This window comes from Calidris pugnax, unplaced genomic scaffold (genome assembly GCF_001431845.1).
Source record: "Calidris pugnax isolate Ruff unplaced genomic scaffold, ASM143184v1 scaffold14, whole genome shotgun sequence".
In the NCBI taxonomy this organism is placed as follows: domain Eukaryota; kingdom Metazoa; phylum Chordata; class Aves; order Charadriiformes; family Scolopacidae; genus Calidris; species Calidris pugnax.
In genome coordinates, this window is record NW_015090793.1 from 5,171,254 (window position 1) to 5,192,190 (window position 20,937).

The 20,937-nt window shown below is 41.5% G+C and overlaps 2 protein-coding genes across 2 annotated transcripts in view; both read right to left on the minus strand.

The window, feature by feature from the left end:
* DOK7 (docking protein 7) overlaps nucleotides 1–5,577 on the minus strand; it is a 66,630-nt gene extending 61,053 nt beyond the window's left edge. Inside the window, exons 1-3 of the mRNA XM_014966666.1 lie at nucleotides 5,469–5,577; nucleotides 5,273–5,318; nucleotides 2,484–2,714 (exon numbers count right to left, since the gene is read on the minus strand). Of these exons, the coding sequence (XP_014822152.1) occupies nucleotides 2,484–2,714; nucleotides 5,273–5,318; nucleotides 5,469–5,522 (331 nt within the window). The 5' untranslated portion in view covers nucleotides 5,523–5,577. The remainder of the gene's footprint in view (nucleotides 1–2,483; nucleotides 2,715–5,272; nucleotides 5,319–5,468) is intronic.
* A 2,291-nt stretch (nucleotides 5,578–7,868) lies between these two features.
* HGFAC (HGF activator) overlaps nucleotides 7,869–20,937 on the minus strand; it is a 44,143-nt gene continuing 31,074 nt past the window's right edge. The window contains exons 9-14 of the mRNA XM_014966673.1: nucleotides 19,709–19,794; nucleotides 18,509–18,749; nucleotides 15,880–16,019; nucleotides 13,618–13,758; nucleotides 12,450–12,598; nucleotides 7,869–9,688 (exon numbers count right to left, since the gene is read on the minus strand). Of these exons, the coding sequence (XP_014822159.1) occupies nucleotides 9,518–9,688; nucleotides 12,450–12,598; nucleotides 13,618–13,758; nucleotides 15,880–16,019; nucleotides 18,509–18,749; nucleotides 19,709–19,794 (928 nt within the window). The 3' untranslated portion in view covers nucleotides 7,869–9,517. The remainder of the gene's footprint in view (nucleotides 9,689–12,449; nucleotides 12,599–13,617; nucleotides 13,759–15,879; nucleotides 16,020–18,508; nucleotides 18,750–19,708; nucleotides 19,795–20,937) is intronic.

Sequence of the window (20,937 nt, forward strand, 5' to 3'; positions counted from 1 at the left end):
CCACAGCTCTACTTGCAGCTTTGCCAGTAGTACTGCTATGGAGCAGATCAACAGTCACACAATATCCCTTTTGGGGCATGCAGTTATTACCCAACCTGCTTAAACGTAAGCTATGAAAAATATACAAAAACCATCTGGATTAATAACATTCAGTAAGGAATCTTTAAAATCATTTGGATCCCTCTGCCCAGTACTTGGCTGGCAATTAAACTATGGGAGCAGAAGCATTAGGGTTCTTTCTGCCTCATTAAATAAGGAATGGAGCACACTCTTCACACAATCAGTTGCAAGTTACAACAGCTGCCAAAAACAAAGAGCTGCATTTCAGATTCTAAACCATTGCTAAAAAGAAAAAAAGAAAAGAGAAAAAACACACACACAAAAAAAAAAAAACCCAGCATATTCAAATATGAACAAAGCCAAAATAGAGGAATCTGGACATAAAGATTTTGCCATATGCTACTTTCTTGATAAATTGGAATTTTTTTTTCAAAATTCTCCCCAGCCATTTACTTCTACTCTGAAAAACAAAAATTAATAAGATACAGAGCTGAATATAGCTAGGAATAAATGGTACTACTTAATCCCTCATTTTCTTTAGCTACCCTTTTCCTCTTCATAGCTATTCACTGACCTGCAGTATGCTAACTTCCTCAGAATGAGTTGTGGGCTCAAGCATTCTTCTTGTACCTGACCTACACCTCAACTCACTTAATTCCACTGTTTTCTCTAATCCTTGTTCTTTTATTCCAGGACTAACATCCACCTCACCTGCTAAAAAATGGAGAGAAAACACTCAAAACTCCAGTGCAAACACCTCTATTCTGTGGTCCTCATTCAAGAGCAGCATCAACTCCTTTCACTTTTTTTTTTGCTTCCCAGACTCTGAGGTCATCTGTCCATAGTCTATTTTTATCATCCAGCCACCGTACTTCCAAGGAGCACAAAGGCACCCTTGCTATGCTTTAAGGAAAAACACCAGTCACCGTCGTCTCTTCATCTAAGTCTCTGCTCTTTTCTATTTCTGTCTATTCAAACTAGATACACTTTAATTTGACTTCTTTCTCCTAACTAAACTAGTGCTGAAAGATAAATTCCTGAAAAAAAAATTCTGTACTCTGATCTATTGTCCTTCCTCTAAGCTTTTTTGCAATTAATGTTCTCCAAATTATTGCCATTTCAATCAATTATACTTGTTTTCTTACTTCTTTATTTCTTCACCTCCACACACATTCTCTCCTGCTCTGTCTTCACTCCATGGCTGCAAATATCACCATCCGATGGGCTCTATTCCTACTACACTCACAGCTTCCCCTTAAAAATACGCTGCTTCTGCATTTCCTCCTATCAGAACCATAAGCCCCACACCCAGATTGAGACTGAATGCTCTCTCCATCCAGGCCCTGCATCAGTGCAAGATTGTGAAAACCAGACGCACTGTCAAATTCAAATTGTCCTTCAGGTTTTAGGACAAGTCTATGCTGTATGTAGATCCCAAATCTAGTAAAGAAATAGAACCAGAATACAGCTACATCAAAGTGTATCAACTACTCCCAATACTCATGCACGTATCGTTCAGAAACCCCCTCCAACCCTTCCCCTTATTCAAGGCTTCATATTTGATAGCTCCAAGTGGTGCATCCATACATCTCTCTCCTGATACTTCTACATTTTATTACTGTACAACTCCCAGGCGATCTCTCTATGCATGTACTGCACAGGAACGAGTCCACAAACGCAACAGATGGCAAAGCATATGTAAGAAATGGTTAAGATGGCTAATGTGTGTCTCCCACACACCTACCCTCCTTCCCTAGTTATGACTAAACAAACATAAGACAGATACTATGGATTACCAATATTATCACTCTTTGTTCACCACTGTACATTTTAGAGCTGCTAACGAAGAAAAAAAAAAGATGTATAAGAGTGAAGTTAGCTGAAACAGCTGTGCCTGGTGACACTCCTTATTGCAAGATGTCTCTTCATGAAAGGGGACACTAGCAGCAAGAAGCATTATCAGTGCAATATCTAATAGCCAGCTCAGAATACTAGGATTAAACTAGCCAAGTAGAACTTGCTGGGATTTGCAGGACTCTGCTTCTCTGAATTCAGGCTCTCTCTGAATCCTGTTAAAATCCCCAGGTAAATCGCAGGACCATAAGTAGAACTCTGATCACCTTGCTTCAAAGCTACACACTTTCGGTGCAAAAATCAAAAACTAAGTTAAGAGCTGTCATAGTTAGCTGTCAGTACTGGGGTAGTACTGTAATCAAAACCTACCATAAGGGACACCTGCTTTAAGAGGTAAGGGGAAGAGCAGTCTCTTCACTCTCAAATGACTGACAGTCCTTTCCTTAACTGTACTTTGTTGGTTTTTTTTTATCCATGCTTTTCTTTGGGTTCCTCCCCCTGCCTCTGCCCCCCCCGCTGCCCAAAAAAAAGTTATTAAAAAAAAAAAAAAAAGAGAAGACAAAGGTTACCTTCCCCCAAACTGTAGCGGATTCGTACATCCCACGCATACATTGTTTCCTTGTTCTCAAAGCCCAGCATCACAACTTGAGAGAGGCAGATGATTGCAAGTGTGTGATTCAAGCCCTCATAGGAGAGCCCAGGATCCAAGCCACAGATGTCTTCTAAGGTCATGCTGCTCCTCTCCTTATGCCCTTTTGCTCGTTCAGATTTATCCTTGTACACCAGCATGAGCAAACAGTCTAAAAGAAGCAAAACTGTCAGAGACGATGAGGCAGAGCAGAACACAACACATTTCTCACTGCTTTGCTTCAATTCAAAGGTGTTTTAGACAACTGCAGGGTCAGTCTGACCGAGTCAATGCAAGAATTCAGTTTCCTTTTCCCACCCCACCCCCAGCTAGTTTGCAGTCCTTGTTTTCAGGGAAGAAACACTGAAGGCATGGTTCAAGGGTAACCTGCAGGCTCAGAAATAAGGAAGCAAGTAAAACGTCTTCCCTATTTTACTTTTCAAAGTTTTTCAGATACTCTCCCAAGTCTGGAACGAGCTGACTCATTAATTCTGAGCATTAGGAGTTACGCTACGATAGCTGTTCGCATTACAAACGCTAAAGACCGAGAGGCTATTGTCATCTATATTTCCATTAGAACATACTGAACCACAAATGAAATTCTTACAGTAGTTCACAGATTACTCAACTACTAAATGGTGAGCGGACTGCACTGCCAGATTGTTAGCGTCAGCTCAGGTTTCCCAGTTAAATGTTACACAGTAGCCATTGCTAAATAATCATTAAGTGCAGCACCCCTTTTTTTTTTTCTTTTCCTTAAATACTTGCTTGTGTCGCCATCTGTTTTTAACCCCTTCCTAGAGGTGTTTATGACACCGCAACTATGCAGCAGAAGAAAGGAATTCAAGTGCTACGGACCCATGGGAAAAGCACATTTCACAAGCCAACCCAAAGGACAAGGGAAGAAGAAAAAAAAAAAATGGAAAAAAAAAAAAAGAGGGAGAGCCCTCTCCCACCTTTCACATTCTTTACAAGAACACTCCTCTTCCCGCAGCTTCCCTTCCTACCACACACCACTCAGCTGTAAATGACATTAATGGTCAACATCACAGCTCCAACACCCCCAGCTGCAGCTGGCCTGCACAGCACAAAGGAGAAAGCCCCCCGTGTGCCATTGCCTGGCTGTTGGGGTGCGATGCCCCGAGCCCTGGCCAGGTGCCCTGTAGCTCTGAGCTGGGCAAGGGACTGGCCCATCTCCAAAGAGGTGAAAAATGACTTGAAAGATTGAACCGGCTGCTAAGCAAAAGCCCAGCTTTGGGTGGAATCCCAATTGTTTTCGTGCACCTGTCAGCAAAAACAGCTGCAACTGCGATATTCAGGCATTCTGCAATACAGTTGTGTGGCTGAAGAAAGAGCTACTGTGGTTTGCAGACCAAGAAAAGCAAATAACTGGGGGCTTTGTCTGGTAAGCCTGGCTAATTTTGCTAGAATGAAAATACTATTTTGGAGGAATAAGGCATGTTAGCAGTCAGTAAGTTTTCAAAGCAAGCTCCTTCATCTTCCCCCTTCAAACCTGGCTTACTCACGTTAGAAATCCAGGCCCATATTCACATGTCTAGATAACAGCACTGGGAATCAACAGATGCCCAAGGCAGAGAAGTTTAACAGATGCAGCCAATATATAGACATTTAAGACACTGGCACATAACTGTAACAACTCAAGTAACAAACAGTTAGGTCTGACGAGCTTCAATTAATAACAAACCTTCAGTCTACCAGCAACAACCTAGGAAAGGTGCCATAATCCATTCCACAGCAAGGCAGATTCACATTGTCTAAGCATAGACAACATTTACCCCTGGAAAGATACACTTTCGGGCCCAAATGTTTTCTCCCTGTTAGGAAACGATGGGGAAACCTGAAACCTACTTTCCCTTCTCCAGCAGTAAAACATCAACTCTGAATAACATTTTCAATTTCCCCTTCAGAAGCAGGGAAATGATTTTTTTTTTTTCCTTTTAATTCAAAATGTTATTTTATTTTTAAATCAAAGTGATAATTTATGTCAAAACAAGGCTCAAAAATAACTACTGAGCTTACAATGCCAGCTTTTTTTTACAGCCACCAATCACCCTGAAGAAATAATTTTAAAAGAAAAGAAACGAAAAAAAAAAAAAAAAAAGAAATTGCATTTGGAATGGGAAGCAAAACCAAATCGCTGTGCTTTGAAAAGTCACCTTTCCCATTGGTTTTAGCCTGATATTAAGCTGCTTGAACCCCTCGCTCCGGGGCAGAGCTGACAGCCCGACGGACGAACGCTGCCCCCGGGCTCCGGCCCGAGGGTCCCGGCGTCACGGCCCGGGCTGCCCCCATCCCTCCGGGGGGAGACGGGCCTACAGCCGCCCCCGACCGCCGCCTCCCCAAGGGAGAAAGCCGTCCCCAGCCCTTCGGGGCGAAAGGAGGCGAAGCTCCGCGGAGAAGAGCCCCCGCAGCTCTTCTCCGCCCCCATTGCACTTCGGGGGGCTCCGACAACAGCCGCCCCCGCCTGTTTTTGGTCGTCAGATAATTAATTTCCCCCTCCCCCGATTAAAAAACAAGGAGGAAAGTGCAGCGACGGCTTGAGGGGAGCCCCACCGAGGGCGATCTCCGGCGGCAGCCGACCCCGAGGGGAGGGAGCCCCGTCAGTTCCCTGCCCCGGGACCCCAAACCCTGTCCCCCCAGCACCGGGCGGGGGAGAGCGGGACGCCCCCGGCACCGGTCTCCCCCCAACATGGACGGGCCCCCTCTTACCTGCCACCGGGGAGGGCTTGCGCAGCACCAGCCACCTATTCTTCCACTGCAACGAGAAGCAAAGGGAGAGGGTTAGCCGGGGCCGGAGGAGGGAAGAACGGGCTCTCTCCCCTCCTGGGGAGGGGGGTTGTTGGTTGGGGACCCCCGGCCCCGGCCCGCTACGGGGCCGAGCCGAAGGGGCGCCGGGAGCAGGGACCTTTTTTCCATCTCTCAACTTGACGTGACCCTCCACCACCACGGAATCCGTCATCTTCAGTCATGATTCCGGACAGCTGCGCCCGCCTGGCCGCTCCCTCCCCGCGCTCCGGCCGAGGGGTCACTTTCAAAATAGCTTTATTAGGGCCCCGCACAGGCACAGCGAGACGGACGGACGGGCGGGCGGCCAGCGCGGCACGGCCCTCCCCGGTGCCCCCCGCCCCGACGGGCAGGGGACGGGCTGAGGGGCTGGCGGCTCCGGCGGAGGGCAAAGGGGGTCCCGGGAAGCCTCCTCACTCTTTATTCACGTAATTTATGGTGGTGTTAGGCGGGGTTTTTTATTATTATTATTACTATTACTACTATTATTACTATTATTATTGTTTTCTCCAGGGTTGCGGCAGCGGGCGTTGCGACCCCGGGGCAACCGGAGGGCGACGGCAGCCGCTTTTCCTCCGGCCGCCCCCCCGAGCGCCGCCCCGCTCCGCTTCCCACTCCGGGCTTTGCAGGTGACCTCCGCGGCCCGGGGCGGAGGGAAAGCCCGGAGCGGATCTCCTTGGCCCGCTGGCTCCGCGGAGCGGGGCCTGTCCGAAACACCCCCCGACCGGCGGCTTCCTTGCAACGCCCAGATTTCTCCCTCAAAAACTGTAATTAGCGCTCTCCTTGGCTCCCAGAAGACGTACACCCAACTACCCCGGATAAAAATACTCTTTTTTTTTTTTTTTTTTTCCCTTTGCAACCCAACTGTCACGAGATAACAACCCACTTACACCAAACCCAGAGCAGCTACAATTAATAGAATAAGATATGTTAATGATGTCCTCAGATTTATTTCAGCGAGCAATGGACTAATTAGAGTCCATTATTCTAAAAATACTCCTACTGCATCTTATTTGATGGTAATTAGTTCTTCAGCTTTTTTTAAACAGCACCACAGCACATTTTTCTTTCAATAGCATAATAGAAGGGTTTTTTAGATGTTTGCATTTATTTCTTCCTTTTGAATCGGACAGTTTGCATGGAAGAACATATAATTTAATAAAACCATCTTTTAAGTGTGTTTCATAATGAATTAGGGATGTGTTTGTTCAACTGGCTTTGCATTCTAATTCCAGATGAATGTTAGGAAAAATATCAGATAAAATTTTGCTAGTAAATTTAAGTCGGATTTTCATTTTAACCCAAGAGATAAGCACTTAAGGAAAGGAGAAAAACATGGAGGACAGGTTTCCACAGGGTAATGCTCAGCAGGAATGCAGAAGGTGCTGGAGCACCCCATAGGAATGTGACAAATCTCAGGTGTGAGAGGTTTGGCAAGGACCTCTTGCTTAACCTGGACATGCCCTTGCCACCCCTAGGTTGGGTTTGTGGATCTAATACAGGTCATCACACAGCAAATCCTCAAATGATGACATTTAGTTCCACCAAATCAATGCAGTGACAATAGACAAATGGGCTGCTTTGAAAGCCACAAATTCATTTTGGTGCATTCAAGGTATGACAATATTGACTGAAAATTTGTCATTTAGACCTTTGAGGGCAGAGAATAGACTGCTTCACTTGTAAACATTCAATGTATTAAAAAAAGAGATATATTATTGATTGTATTGGTTTTGCCATATGCTGATATAAACAGCATACATTTTGAAAACAGGACAGCTAAAAAGATCTACACAAATTGTCAGAGACACCAGTCTAACACCTTTCCTATCAAACAGCCACTTTCTTTGCAGCAAAAGGAGACTGAGAAAAGAAGAATATAACAGAAAACTAGCAGATTTAAAAGCATGCACAGTGTGGATGAATATTAATTTCAAAGTGAAACTGAAGTCACAGAACAGATCTGGACATTCAGGATGCCATAAGCTTTGTGCGGGAACCTGTTCCAGATGAATCCCTTCCAAAGAAGAGTAAATAGTTCCTTCATGCTGATTTAGTACTTGTCTTTCAGCAGCAGGTACAGTCAGTCTTGTTACTCCGTGCATTCCTTTCGCAGAGTTAAGCAAGCCAGACTCGTACTGCAAATGGCCAGGAAGGCAAACCCCAGCAACAAGAGGCTTCAGTTTGTTTTGGAATCAGACCCCAGAGGTGGATCCCCAGTTTTTCAAGCTAGCGTTTAGTGCTTCAGAAAAAAACAAACTAAAGACTTTGATCTCAGTATTCACAGTATTTGTAAATGAAAATCACATCTAAGCTCTTACATCTGTCCACTGGAAGTTTTGTGCAACACTTGCATAAAACTGGGAGCACCACCAGCTGAAATTGAACCTTACGTGGAGCTTTTCAGATGCCTTCCAACACACAGAAGTGTTATTTCATTTTTCTACCAGCTCTCAACCTGTTGAACAGCCTACAGAGTGGTTCAAAGATTTAAATGTAACTTCATACATTACAGACTAAGTCCAAGAAACAGAGGATAAACATTTTTATTAAACAGTTTACATCATTTATCTAGATTAGCATTGTTATATATATTTACTTACACAAATTCATGTTTTGGTTATTTTTCCTTACAAAGTTTCTTTTAACTGCTGAAATCATTCACCACAGCTAAGAAACCCATGAAGACACTGCCAGTGCTACAAAACAAAACACACATCTAAGTATCCAGGCACCACATTAAAATTCTGTATCTTAAAGTATAGCTTTGCTTGAAACACTTAAGAGAATTCAAAAACATACGCTATCAGAGAAGAGATACATTTCACATCAATACTTATAAAAGTACACATCTGACATGGCTAAAGGTTCCCTGTATTAAAAAAAAATAAATGTATATATGTAACTTTCTGTTCTTCTTTATCAGACCAGATTATTTTTTGTTGAATCATTTTCTGCTTACACAGCTGAGTCCACCGCCTCTACACAGCTATATATTGTAATAATCTTTGATTGTTCCCATAACAGTTCCATAGAACATGACAGCAAAGCCTGTGGTTTATGATATCACCAAACCCCCAAGGAGAATGTCAAGCCGCTCCCCAAGCCATCCAGTTTAAAAATCTGTCAAAAGAAACCTCCTTTCTGAATTATCTAAACAGTTGAAAAACTTGTTAGTACAAAATCTAAGACAGCTTCAAAACACTGTGAGATTTAAGAAATGTTTAGGCATTTATCACCAAGGTGAAGTATTTCCACTGCTGCCCTCAGGATGAGGAGCAGTTCACAGTCTGCAAAAGGTCCTCACTGCTTCGGCTGGGAGTCAAATGCACTGACTTCCAACAGTTTTCAGCAAGAAATTTTGTGCTCTCAGGAGGTTTTGCATTAACCTTGGTGGAAAACTGCACACTAGATTCAGCAGAGCTCTGAAGTGTGTTCCTGATTTTATGTCAGTGGAAAAAAATGCGCTTACATGTTTGGTTGACTCAAAATCTAAACCCTCTGTGTTTTAAAACTAGAACTGGTTTGTTGCAGTTAGCTGAGGAGCATCTTCACCTACATTGCTCTATTGGTGTCTCTCGACCTGAACTTCAAGAGATCACTTCTGATGGGCAGGGAATTTAATTTTTTGGTGCTTCTCCTGCTTGTTTTTTTATCTCATCTGAGAATACAAGGCCAATTTCAAGACCAGGCTGGATGGGGCTTTGAGCAACCTGGTCTAGTGGGAGGTGTTCCTGGGGGGTTGGAACTCAACGATCTTGAAGGTGCCTTCCAATTCTAACCACTCTATGATTCTGTGATTTTATAATGTTGTTACAGGTTGGTTTGGGGTTTGACAGCAGAAACTCCAGCAGAAACTGTACAAAAGCAGACAATTTTTTATGTAATCCACCAAGCAGATAAACAGTTGTAGATTTTGGTACGCTCTCTTGACATGTTTGCTTTATTAAGCCAAATAAAGACAGTCTCATACATTGAGCTATCCACAGCCCTAAAATTCTAGATCAAGGATGCTGACATCAGATGGGTTAGGCCTACTTTTTGTGGTCTGGTTTGGAATTGCTATGAATTACCGTGACAGTTTTCATACTAACTTAGAATAAAATATGCCACTTTAATGAAACAGAAAGACTTCTGAACTCTGCTTCAAATGTTAACATGTTTAAATGTTCAACTAGCTTTTCGGGGGGCTATTTTCTCATTAATCCAGTTTATGTAGTTTGTCACTCGTGTGTATACTCCAGGTTTGTTGACTCTGCCACAGCCATCTCCCCAGCTGATAACTCCATAGAGGTAAGAGATTTCATTTTCTTCACAGGCAAGAGGTCCACCAGAATCTCCCTGTGTAAAAAGTAAGGAAAGGTTATCTAATTTAATAGAAAGCAGTCAGAAAAAGACCAGTTCAGGAAAGTTCTCAATTAAGAATGTTTGCATATGAGATTTAAACATAAAAAAAAAAAAAAAAAAAAAAGAAGCAGATTTGTACTAATGTTTCATTGTAGAAAGCTTTTTCAAGTCATACTCACCTCTAATATGATGGTGTGTTTTTTTTTAATTCCACATTGAACAGAAGTATCAAAATAGAATCACAGAATGGTTTGGGTTGGAAGGGACCTTAAAGATCATCTACTTCCAACCCCCCTGCCATGGGCAGGGACACCTCCCACTAGAGCAGGTTGCTCAAAGCTCCTCTACAGCCACCGTGAAGACAGCCCCTGATCCCCTTCCACATTGCCTCTCCTTCAGGATGCACAAATCCAGGTACCTGAGGCTCTCTGGGTCCACCACGGGCTGTGGCCCCCAACTCACCCCCCTCAGACTTGCTGCAGTCTGTCAGTATTTCTCCAGATTTTGTTTAAAAAATTGAAATTCTTTTAGGTTCAGACACCTATTGAAGAGCACGGTTGATGTGGGTCACTTGCAATGGGAGTAAGCAAGTCGTTAGTCTTACACTGCGCTGTAATATGGGCTCTGCGTGGATGGATTACATAAAGCAGAGAATATTTGGAGTGTTTCTCAATGCAGTTTATTGCAACCGTCAAAGACCACAGGAGTTCTCAAAAAAAGGTGTTGCATACATACACACTTTTCCAGGTGACTGTGGGATGCTATAATTTTATGTGGCATGTGGGTTTTTTTGCATCTGTTGAATTTGATGCTATGGAGCATTTACCTTGTCATTAAAACCATAAACCGGAAATAAGACCAAACTTAAACATTTTTAAGGACACACTACAGCAAGAATAAATTTGGAACACTTCTACTTATTTAAAAGCTCACAAGCATTCTGGAAAGGGAGTTTTATTATTATTACTCTTAGATTGACTTTCTACAGAAATTAAAATATTAGAAATTAAAAGAAAAATGTGACTCAGTAAACAGTACCAGTGAAAGGACCACCACTCTAATTATTTGGGACTGAGGATAAATATATTTTTTCCTATTTAAAAAGAAAATCGCAAAGTACATAGGAAAATTGTGTTGCCTTTATACTAGGAGATTTCTGTGACAAATGAGGGACATCAACTGAAGTCTTGCATTTGAGATCAATTTACTTCACAGAACCTTGCTTATTTCTCCATAACTTGTCTCATTGATTGCAATTTTGGTATCAGTGCACTGATCTTCAAAAAAAAAAAAAAAAAAAGTAGTTTCCAAGAAAATCGTTTAAAAATAATGAAGCAGAACGCATTATCTGCTTGGTATTTCTTGGTCTTGAAATATTTTTATACATAACAGATTGTTTATAGCTTAATTTCCTAAGCATACATTAAGACAACTCAGGGGCCAGATACATTTGTTGTGAAATTAAGAGGTCTACACCATTTCTCCTTGGACCACACTACAAGTCTGCCAACAGGAAAAAAAAAAAAAAAAGGCAAATTATCGATTCACTAATAATGATTTAATGTCAAGAGCACTGTTCTTCAGCAACATCTGTGACTCTAAATCACTGTTTCACAGATTTTGCCTCTTTGCAGCTCCTCTCTCCTTCCCTCTGCTTTCTTCTTTCACCCTCTCGTTCCTGATCTACTCTTTTTTCATAGGGCAGGGAGCAAGAACCAGCTATATTGCTGTGTCTTGTGTTTGTACTTCCTGGGTAAGGCATGGAAAACTGAGCGAGCAAGGTAATTCTAGTTCTCTGGGCAGCATGAACACCTGGAGCCAATAACCACAGTCAGTTCTCAGCCCTGGCCTGGAAACCTTGAGCCACTGCTGGCTGCTGCCATTTCACTCCTGACACCTTCCTTTGGACCCTTTTATGAACTCTGTAGAGATTCCAGCACACAGCATACATGATATTATTTGCTTTACTTAATCTCATTGCCAACTATTAGCTATGTGCTGCCTGTTCCCAAATTGATGCTAATAGAGCATAACCCTCCTCCTTCAAAATGAACTGAAGATAAAATCTGAAGGTTTATATAAGGAATAATCTGATCCTTCATTTAAAAAATAGCCTCATCTATCACCACAACAATTCTGCATCCTTATTCAGAGCCAAGGCGTGACACAATTCAAAAAGAAATGCGAAGTACTAAGAGCATGAAGTCATTTCACAAAGGACAGAGGTCATGACCCACCATTTCCAGTGGACTGATATTCTCCACTGTTAAATCCCATCCACTGTACTCACCTTCTTCCTCCTCCAAACCTCCCCACAGCTCCCCACCTCCTACCCAGGTGTCCTTACTTCTGTTAGACAAGAGGCAGCACCTGGGGGATTTGGGACAGGCACACCTTGGTCAGGCTGCCAACACATCCCTGCCAGCTGACCAGCAAACCATTGCCATCACACCATGGGGTCAGCCAGGAGCTCAAGCAACTCCCCCTCAAGTGTTTAGCCGCTGCCTTTTATGAAGATAAGAGGAATATAACAGCCTGGAAGTTTTTTGCCCTTCTGTAGAATTTAACTGACATTGAACAGGTTAAAAAAAATGAAGCTGGAAGCAAACAGTGCAGTCACATAAGTTTCTATTCTTTAGGAACGTTTCTTTTCTTTAGGAACACTGTGTGTCAAAAGCAAGCACTGTAACACTGCAACATTTCTGGCAATAATATACATTTATATTCTCTGCCTAGAGATGACTCACAACATTACCTGACAAGCATCAGATGTGCTATCGACGTAGCCAGCACAGAACATATTTTCAGTGATTTCTGTTCCATAAATTTCAGGGCTTCTGCACTTCTCCTCAGGAATAATTGGAATCAATGTTTCTTGCAGGACTTTTGAATAACCAGTTAGATCTTTAAAAAAATTCCAAGAGAGGAAAAGAAAGTCATTTTTATAGAATGTGAACATGAAAACATATTGCACAGTACAACACATAAACACACTTAACACATTTCATCATATTCATGTTGTGGATTTCTTTAAAAGATAATATTTTTTCTAGTGATCAGATCACACGCTGCTCCTCCAGTAAGACCACATGCCCTTTAAAATAACAGTATGCCACGTCCAGACATTAATTCACTTTGGGTTCTCTCATTTCCTAGAGAGTCAGGAACATTCCCCCAGCACTCCTGTCCTCTCCTCTTTCCAGATGTGACATTAAATCATCAATCTATCAAAGGCTTAATTACCTCTTTTTGCCTTTAGACTAAACATTTAGACCAGGACAACATTTGCTTATACTAAATCTCTTACCAAAACGAGACAGCCACCTCCCTCATCCTTCTCATCTATCTACATAGGTTTCTGCTATCTCCACATCAAAGCAGCATGGCCAAGCATCATAATACTGAAATTCCTCATCTGAAAAGATGTGATGGAGTTTTCCACCTTTCTCAAATTGTATGCAAGCACTTCTTAGCTCTCTATCTGGCCCTCTCCTGTAGATGTTTCCAAAGATTCTTGCCAGCAAAGGTAAAGATCTCCACCATCACAGACTAGTAAATTCATTTGGTTTGGTTTGTGGTCTTTGATATCTACCTTGAGAAACTAGGGAAAGGATTCACTCGACTAAGGTGTCAAGTTGTCAGCACCTACAATTAAAATACTTGCTCCCCTCCCAGTCCACAGAGATCTAGCTAGTTCACAGCTCAGCTCATCCTAAAACAGATGCAAACATTTGGTCAAGGGAACTGCACTCCAAATTCCAAGGACTATAAAGGAAGTTCAAGATGAGGTAGATTAAAAGAATCCCACCAGAAGTCCTTTGGAAAATATTTTACCACACTATCAGTTGTATAACATATACTTGAGCGTTATGTTTTAATTATCATCAGTTTTTTCTACAGATACCAACTCTCATTTTACTCACTCTCATGCCTGTGTCCCCATCCAGAAATCTGACATTTGAACTGATCAGGGAAAACGGTGTTGCTTTCTGGCAAGCAGATGGGCTGAACAAACTGGGACTTGGTGGCACAACGTTGGCCATTCTTCTTCAGCTTAATCAGAGCTGCAAAATAGAAGATATAGGAGGAATAAAATGACTGTTCCCTTTCTTTAATGGTATTGGCAGCAATGGGTCTCAGATACAACTTTAATTATCCCCTAAGTCTCTTTTAATTAAGATATTTCAATCAAATACAGACAGACTCATCTCAACAGCACCTGATTTCACAGCAAATTGAAGGCTGAAACATTCAGCTACTCCCCTTGTGGGAATATTTATTTTATGCTGTGCTCGGTGAGCAGATTTTGCTTCACTGCCTTTGTAGAGAAAAGGGAAGATAGAAAATACATATGCCTCCTCCCACCTTAAAGTTAAATAACAGTGACATATCCACAACTTTCAACTGAAATAAGTGGGACGTGCAAGTGCTCACTGCTTCTGAAAGTCTGGCCACCTGCCTAATTCCAATTTGATTTAAAAAATTAATTACTGCAAAGGCTGGTGTGTTTTGTGCTCTGTATTATCACCCAGTTTGGTGAAATTCAAGATCTTGAAAATTAAGGAATAAAAAAAAAAAAAAAATCAGGATATTTCAAAACCAAGCTTCTGAAAACCACGAAGAATTAAACAACTTACACAAGCTTTACTATCCACTCATGGGGCTGAGCAGCATGAGCTTGATACTGAAAGATGTCAAAAGTAGCACAAACATTGATTCCCCTGTAGCAAACCTCTTGTGTTTGGCTGTAGAGCAATAGAAGGGGCTTTGTGCTGGGTGTAACAAGGACAGCATGTTGAGTTTGGGCACTTTGCTCAAAGAGGACAGAGCTGAGGTAACATGGACACACCTACTAAAGCTTCACACCATGCCTTTTCGAAGCTCCAGGTTTTCTGAGCACAGCTGTGTGGCAAGCAAGAGATCCCACTGGATAGTCTTATTTCTCTACTGACTACATTTTTTCGCCTTTGTGGAACACGTACAGAGTATCTCACAGGCTGAGAAGCCCACACAAACCACTCTCCAACATTCAGCAGCTTGCTTTTCCTCGCCTTCCTCCACTCCCCCACCATCTCTGTATGTTTCTGAATCCCCCAAACTTCCCAGCAAACGCTTGTTTGGTAGTTTGTTTCCTTTTGAAAAGCAGTTTCAGCAGGAATAACTCTTCTGCTGCATCAGTAGAAATCACTGACAGGGCAGAATGCACCCCAACAGCTTTCCCCCCCAGTTTCTGCCTGCTTGTTTGTTTGCTTGCAGTGGGGCACGTCGTAGGAAACTCTACGTTCAGCTGACCCTGGATTTGGACATTGCACGTTGGTGAGGCATGCTGAAGTCCAGAATAATCAAAAAAGTTAGGAGATTTCAAAATGCCAATGGTGGTTTACACCAGTATATTTCAGAGCAGAGTAATACCCCAAATCCAGTTTTTCTCCCGGTACACTGTGACTGAGCTCCAGCCAACACATCTGAATGTTTTTTGCTGCAGAGTAAAAAATATTCCCCATCTGGGTGCAAGAAAGCAGTACATGCTTGACCTGTGATATCCACCATGTCAGGCTATTAAACAGTCTCACAGACGAAGTGCCCACACAGCTTGCTACCCCGGGGTGACACATCACCTTCCACAACAGCAGATCAGAAAATAAGAAGCGAGTCGCTGTTCCATTGTCATTCTGACTCATATTATAAGGTCAATCAGAAGGGCATTTAACTTTTGACTGATAAGACAGCTGATTTTTAAACCTATCTCAGTGTAAAAAATGATCCTTAGTAACATGGATTTTCAGAGCAGATGGGGCTATTATACTCATCTAGTCAGATCCCCTATACAATACAGACAATAGAATTTTACCAAGTGATTCCTCCATCGAGCCCACAGTTTCTGGTTCAGTTGAAAAAAATGCCAAATCCCACAAAGACTTGGAGTGATGATGAATCTGCCATAAATTTCGGGAAATTGCTCAAAAGGCTAATTATCATAATTATTTAAAATTTGCAATTTATTTCTCATCTGAATTTGTCTAGCTTTCAGATGCTCTCATAACTGTGGTAGAACTAAGAACTCTCTGCATCTGAAAGCTTCTCCTAATGCCTATGACTCTTCCACTACGAAGGCAGTTTTTGACAAATCAACTCGAAACTAACTTGAGTAAACAGAAAATAAAACTGTAAACAAAAATACTCACCAATATCATGTTCAGTAGGGTTGAACACAGAATACTGAGGATGCAAGATGTATTTCTCTATTTCAAATGTTTGGGTTACATCAGTTGTTTTATTAAATATATGCTGACCCAGAACTACCCTGATAGTCGATTTTAGTGGACTGTAATACAAAATAGAGAACAAGCAATTCTGTGATTAGCCAGTGAAACAAAACCTCATTTCCAATGACTGTGTGTCCCATGAACTGTAATAACCCCAGGCCCCACCGCATCGATTACTTACCCTCTCATAATGCCTTGACCTGTTTCCCAGGCTGCCTACCTACTGTGGGCCAGGAAAAAGATGACTAAGGTTACAGCGAGTCCCAGGCTCTGTGGGTCCTGATTAGCCTAATTAAAGGCCAGCACAGGGACTGCTGCCCAGCTGCTGTCTGACTAACAAGCATCTTCAGGGGCTGCAAGCACTTCTTGTTTTAGAAAACTAACCGAGTCAACCTCAACCAGACTTTGCCAATGAGTACAAAATCACTGAGGAAAACGTGAGGGGCCAAAAGATACGTCAGTGGTGGATCTCTCATTTCCCTGGGAAATTAGGCTCTTAAAATATTACGGGTGTGGGTCAAAAGTTTAAAGGCACTGGCAAACTGACAACTCAGGAACACCTGGGCAGCTTCCACCTGAGAGCTATCACCACTTCTGCTCTGAGATTAGATTGATCTATGGTAAATCTGTTGTCTAGAATCAAAAGCAACTTTGTGGAGGAAGGTCCCAACAGCACATTGATCTAATGGGAAAAACCTAACTCAGAGAAAAATACAGTTTTTGTAATTCACAGCATCTTTTTCAGCTATTGATAGTTTACTTTACGCAGTCCTCTCATATCAGGTGTCCTACGGAGGACAACTAATAGAAACCAGTGCAGCAGTTGGAAAGAAAGGCACACCTGGGAATAACCAGGAGGTGTTTGTAAAGGCAGTACATTCTCCAGTTTTGAAAGCAATGGAATTCAAATTTCACTCATACTTTAAAACCAATTTGATCTGCGTGTCCTTAAGTCTACAATGAACTCAGCAAGTGTCTTCAACATCAGAGCACTCATGCTTTGTTTTCCAGTGCAGGAGCAGAAAATATCTGCTGCCACACATCATGCACAGATACAGAGTGGTCAACATCATTGCAAAATTTCCCTAGTTGTGTTTCTGTGCATCAGTATCCCTTGTCAGAAACAAAAGCTCTGTGTTGTCTCCTCCAGTACTGAGCACGAAGCAATGATCAATAGTAATGTACTTAGAAGAAAGAGATAATGGCGATGCAGAGGGCCAGCAGCTCTCCTGCATCAATGGCTATGCTTATAATTAACAAAGGAAAGTGCAAAGTTTATCTTTCTGTCACTGGAAAACAATAAAAGATTCTTTGATTATTGCGTAAGGCTTTTCTCAGTGTTCTTGCAGTGGCAAGCTAACCCCCTTGAAAATCAGATTTTTGCTTCCCAGGTTAGTATTTAGAATAGATTTTAAAGGTACTGAATGGTTCTACTCTGACTTACAGGTGGTTCATTCAGGAAAAGAAATAAAACAGGAGGGATTACAAAAAAGGAAAAAAAAAAAAAAAGCTGCACAGGTATCTATTGTCGCCTAGCGGAAAACAGTTGAAATCGTGGTACTAAACATACGGAAGAGTGCAAATTACAATGCAGCAATTATGGAAAATCTGTATGTACCAAACCACCAGCTGGAAGTGGGTGGAAATGTCCTGAATAGCTGCCAAAGTTAGTAGCTATTTCACAACATTTGAAAAACAAATGCGTTATGGCTCAAGCTCCAAATGCTTCAGTACAGCATTCACAATGGTATTATTAGCTCTCCAAGCTATCAGTGTATGTATTCTGGCATGAGGTTTTCTGTTTCTCTTGGCTTCTTTACTATGCAAAGGAACAATGGGTATGAAATGATGTAATATTTCTCCCATCAATGTGATCAAACTGAAATCAGGGAAAGTGTTCGGCATTTGTAGAAAACAAAATATTTAGAATAAAGTAATAGCATCCTATAGTCAGTATTTTCTCCAGTGTCCCACAGCTGGGGGGCAAAAAATGCTCAAAAAATCTCAAAACACCTCTCAAGGAGATCAGCCTCAAAAATGTAACGGTTCAGTTCTTTCCTTTGCTTTTTCTGCAGCTCAGCCCACTCTATTTGTGCCAGCCAACAGTAATTTATTGTCTCTAATAAATCACTGCTTGGCTCTCTCAGTCTTTTTGAACAAAACACAGCAGTGAGCATAGTCACGTCTGCTACATCTCAAAGCAGGCATAACATTCAAAAAGGTAGCTGAGAAGAAGGTAAACACTTATAAGCCTGCATATGCAATCTCCCATTCTATGTCCTGCTCAGCACTACCTTATTCCTTCTTTTAGGTGATTTACCCTGTTTGAGACTTCTTAAGGAACAAGATAAGGGCTTATGAGATAACAGGACTCCAAACTATTAGTTAGTTTAATGAACAGCATTGAAATTGCCAGAAACTCCTTTTGAAACATTTTATAATCTTGTTTTCTTTCTTACTTATTTCAGTTCAGGTTTGTTGCAAGTCACAAGCAGATGGTGACTATAAGGAGGGGAGGACCTAGTGTCAAACTGTTCAATGAGTTTACCTGTTAGCAAAGCAGTGTGCTGCTGACACAACCCAGCAAGTCTGAATAAGGCTTCCACCACAGAAACTCTCTCCAATATATATAGCTGCTGTCCAGGGATGAGATCCAGGCAGAGATGAAGATCCCCCAACAATCCTAGGTCTCACAAAACTTCTTTTTTTGTGTCTTCTCCCACATGGTCTCCTGGTGATTGCAGAACTATCTGTGTTGTCTGGAACTGGTGGCCTCCTTTCCCTGCTTGCTGAGATATAAAGGAGTATGGCATCAGGCTAGAAATCCTTGTGATTTCTAAGGACTGGAACTTTTATAGGAGTCTTTAAAAGAAAGGTTTGTTAAATTATCATTAAACATGCACATACAACTGATTTTCATTTATTTCCTTAGAAGACTTGCAAGACTGAAAGCTATGTCTATTTCCAACACTCTGGCTACACATGTACTAGTGTCAATTAAATGCATCTGTGAACGTTCCCAGACACTATTTCATTTACTAGTACAAATGCAACCTTCACTACTAGAGGAGGCACAAAATAATGCATGATACATCACATCTTAATTTTCAGATTCTGAGCTGAGGTTTACCATTGCAATAGCAAGGACTAGGACACTTGGGTTAAACATATCATCTATCAAATGCATTAGAACCATAAAAGGGAAATAAAAGGACCAGTTTATAAACTGTCTTTCCAGAGTACAACTCCATTCTAACGGTCAGCTTCAACATTAACAATAGTTAAATATTAATTTAGGGGAAGAGCAGAATTATTTAGTTTTTGGAATTAAATGCTATGTCTCACATCTTCAGCATCCCATCCTCCATTTTCTCAAAGAGGCCCATTCCCTTCTCTGGGCCCATAATTCCCTAAGTGATGACAATTTGTACCAAAGCATTGATCATTTCTGATCTGTCTTGCATGTTCTAGCAGAAAATTTGATGATATTAGGATGATTTTGACTGAAAGCAGTAGTAGGACACCACTGTTATACAGTATTTCAGGACAAACATCACAGACTGCATTGCAACTCTAAAAAAGGAAAAAGAAGTTTGTTGTTGTCATATGACTTAGTGCAAGCAGTAAAATATTCAACACTCCTGGGAACATTAGAACATTCAAAATTATACAGTGAAAGCTTGTTCTAGTATCAATAAATCTTTCTTCATTCATTCATAACATGGATTTTAAGAGAGCCTTTACATACCACAAGATGGAATGTCACAATACTCCCAAGACAAGCTGTCGTCCTTCATGATGTAACACCATGGCTTCTCATCATCATCTGGATTTCTAATTAATTCAGGGGGAGAGCGAATGACAAGCATTAACCACATTGTTGTTCCAAGCTCCCCAGAGGTTTTCTGCTATTTGCTCTGTGCCATGCAGAGGACCAACAGGACTCTCAGGTTTCGAGCCGTCGGACAAAGCGCTGCAGCACCTGCTTACCCCTAAAAGGCTGAGCAGCTTTTCAGTAGCGTTCTTCATGCTAAAAGCCAAGTCTGAGGTTCTCTAGGACCTGAAGTACAGACACATGACTGAACACCTGTAAAATTTGCCTACAAGTATTTGGATGCATGAGCACGTTCCCATGGTTTAAATACAGCCCACACTTGAAGTGCTTTAACAGATATCAGCTCAGCTATTTTCAGGACTAAATCCCATGGGAGAGAATCCTTTTTTAGGTGATTTTTTTTTTAAGCAAGGAAATTCCAACACAGGTAGATCATAGAAAATCCATAACAAGAATAGCTAGCAAAAAAAAATTTGAGAAGCTCAGGTGCACATTCCCTGGAGAGTCTGATGAAATGAAAGACTACCTCAAAAAGTATTATATTCCTCAAAGCAGGGGGGGAATATCAGAAACAGTTTAGCCCTTTGTTACGTTGGCGTTAAACAGTTTTTGCTTTCATTCCATTAGGATTTCTCCATGGTACAGCCTAATTGCCTTTATCAATGCCATATAAATAACCAGAAATTTGCCTAGTTTACTCCTCCAAGAATATAAGGAAACTTTGAAGACCCAGAAAGGTCTACAGTAGGCCAAGACAAATAGACAAGGTAATTCAGCTAAACAGTAATTCTAATTTCAGTTGGATTTATCAGAAGCACTATCTATTATTATAAGGTTCTTCAATATTTTTTTCTTTTTAATCTGACTGCTCTTCAGAAAAAGATTAAAGCACTTTGAAATTCTCAGAACTGAAGAAGCAACACAGGTTGAGTCATCTTCCGCCAACAATGTTTCTAAATTGGACTATTTGAAGAAGAAGATATCTGCAGGATTATATAGTGTAGCAGAGTTATCCCCAGAAATTGTAACAAGCTGACAAAAAAGTGAAAAGCTTTTTTCTCACCTCTACAGAACATGAACACATCAGCTCCTACACCATTTTATTCTTTGCATTTCAGATCTGCAAGTGAATATTGTGCTTA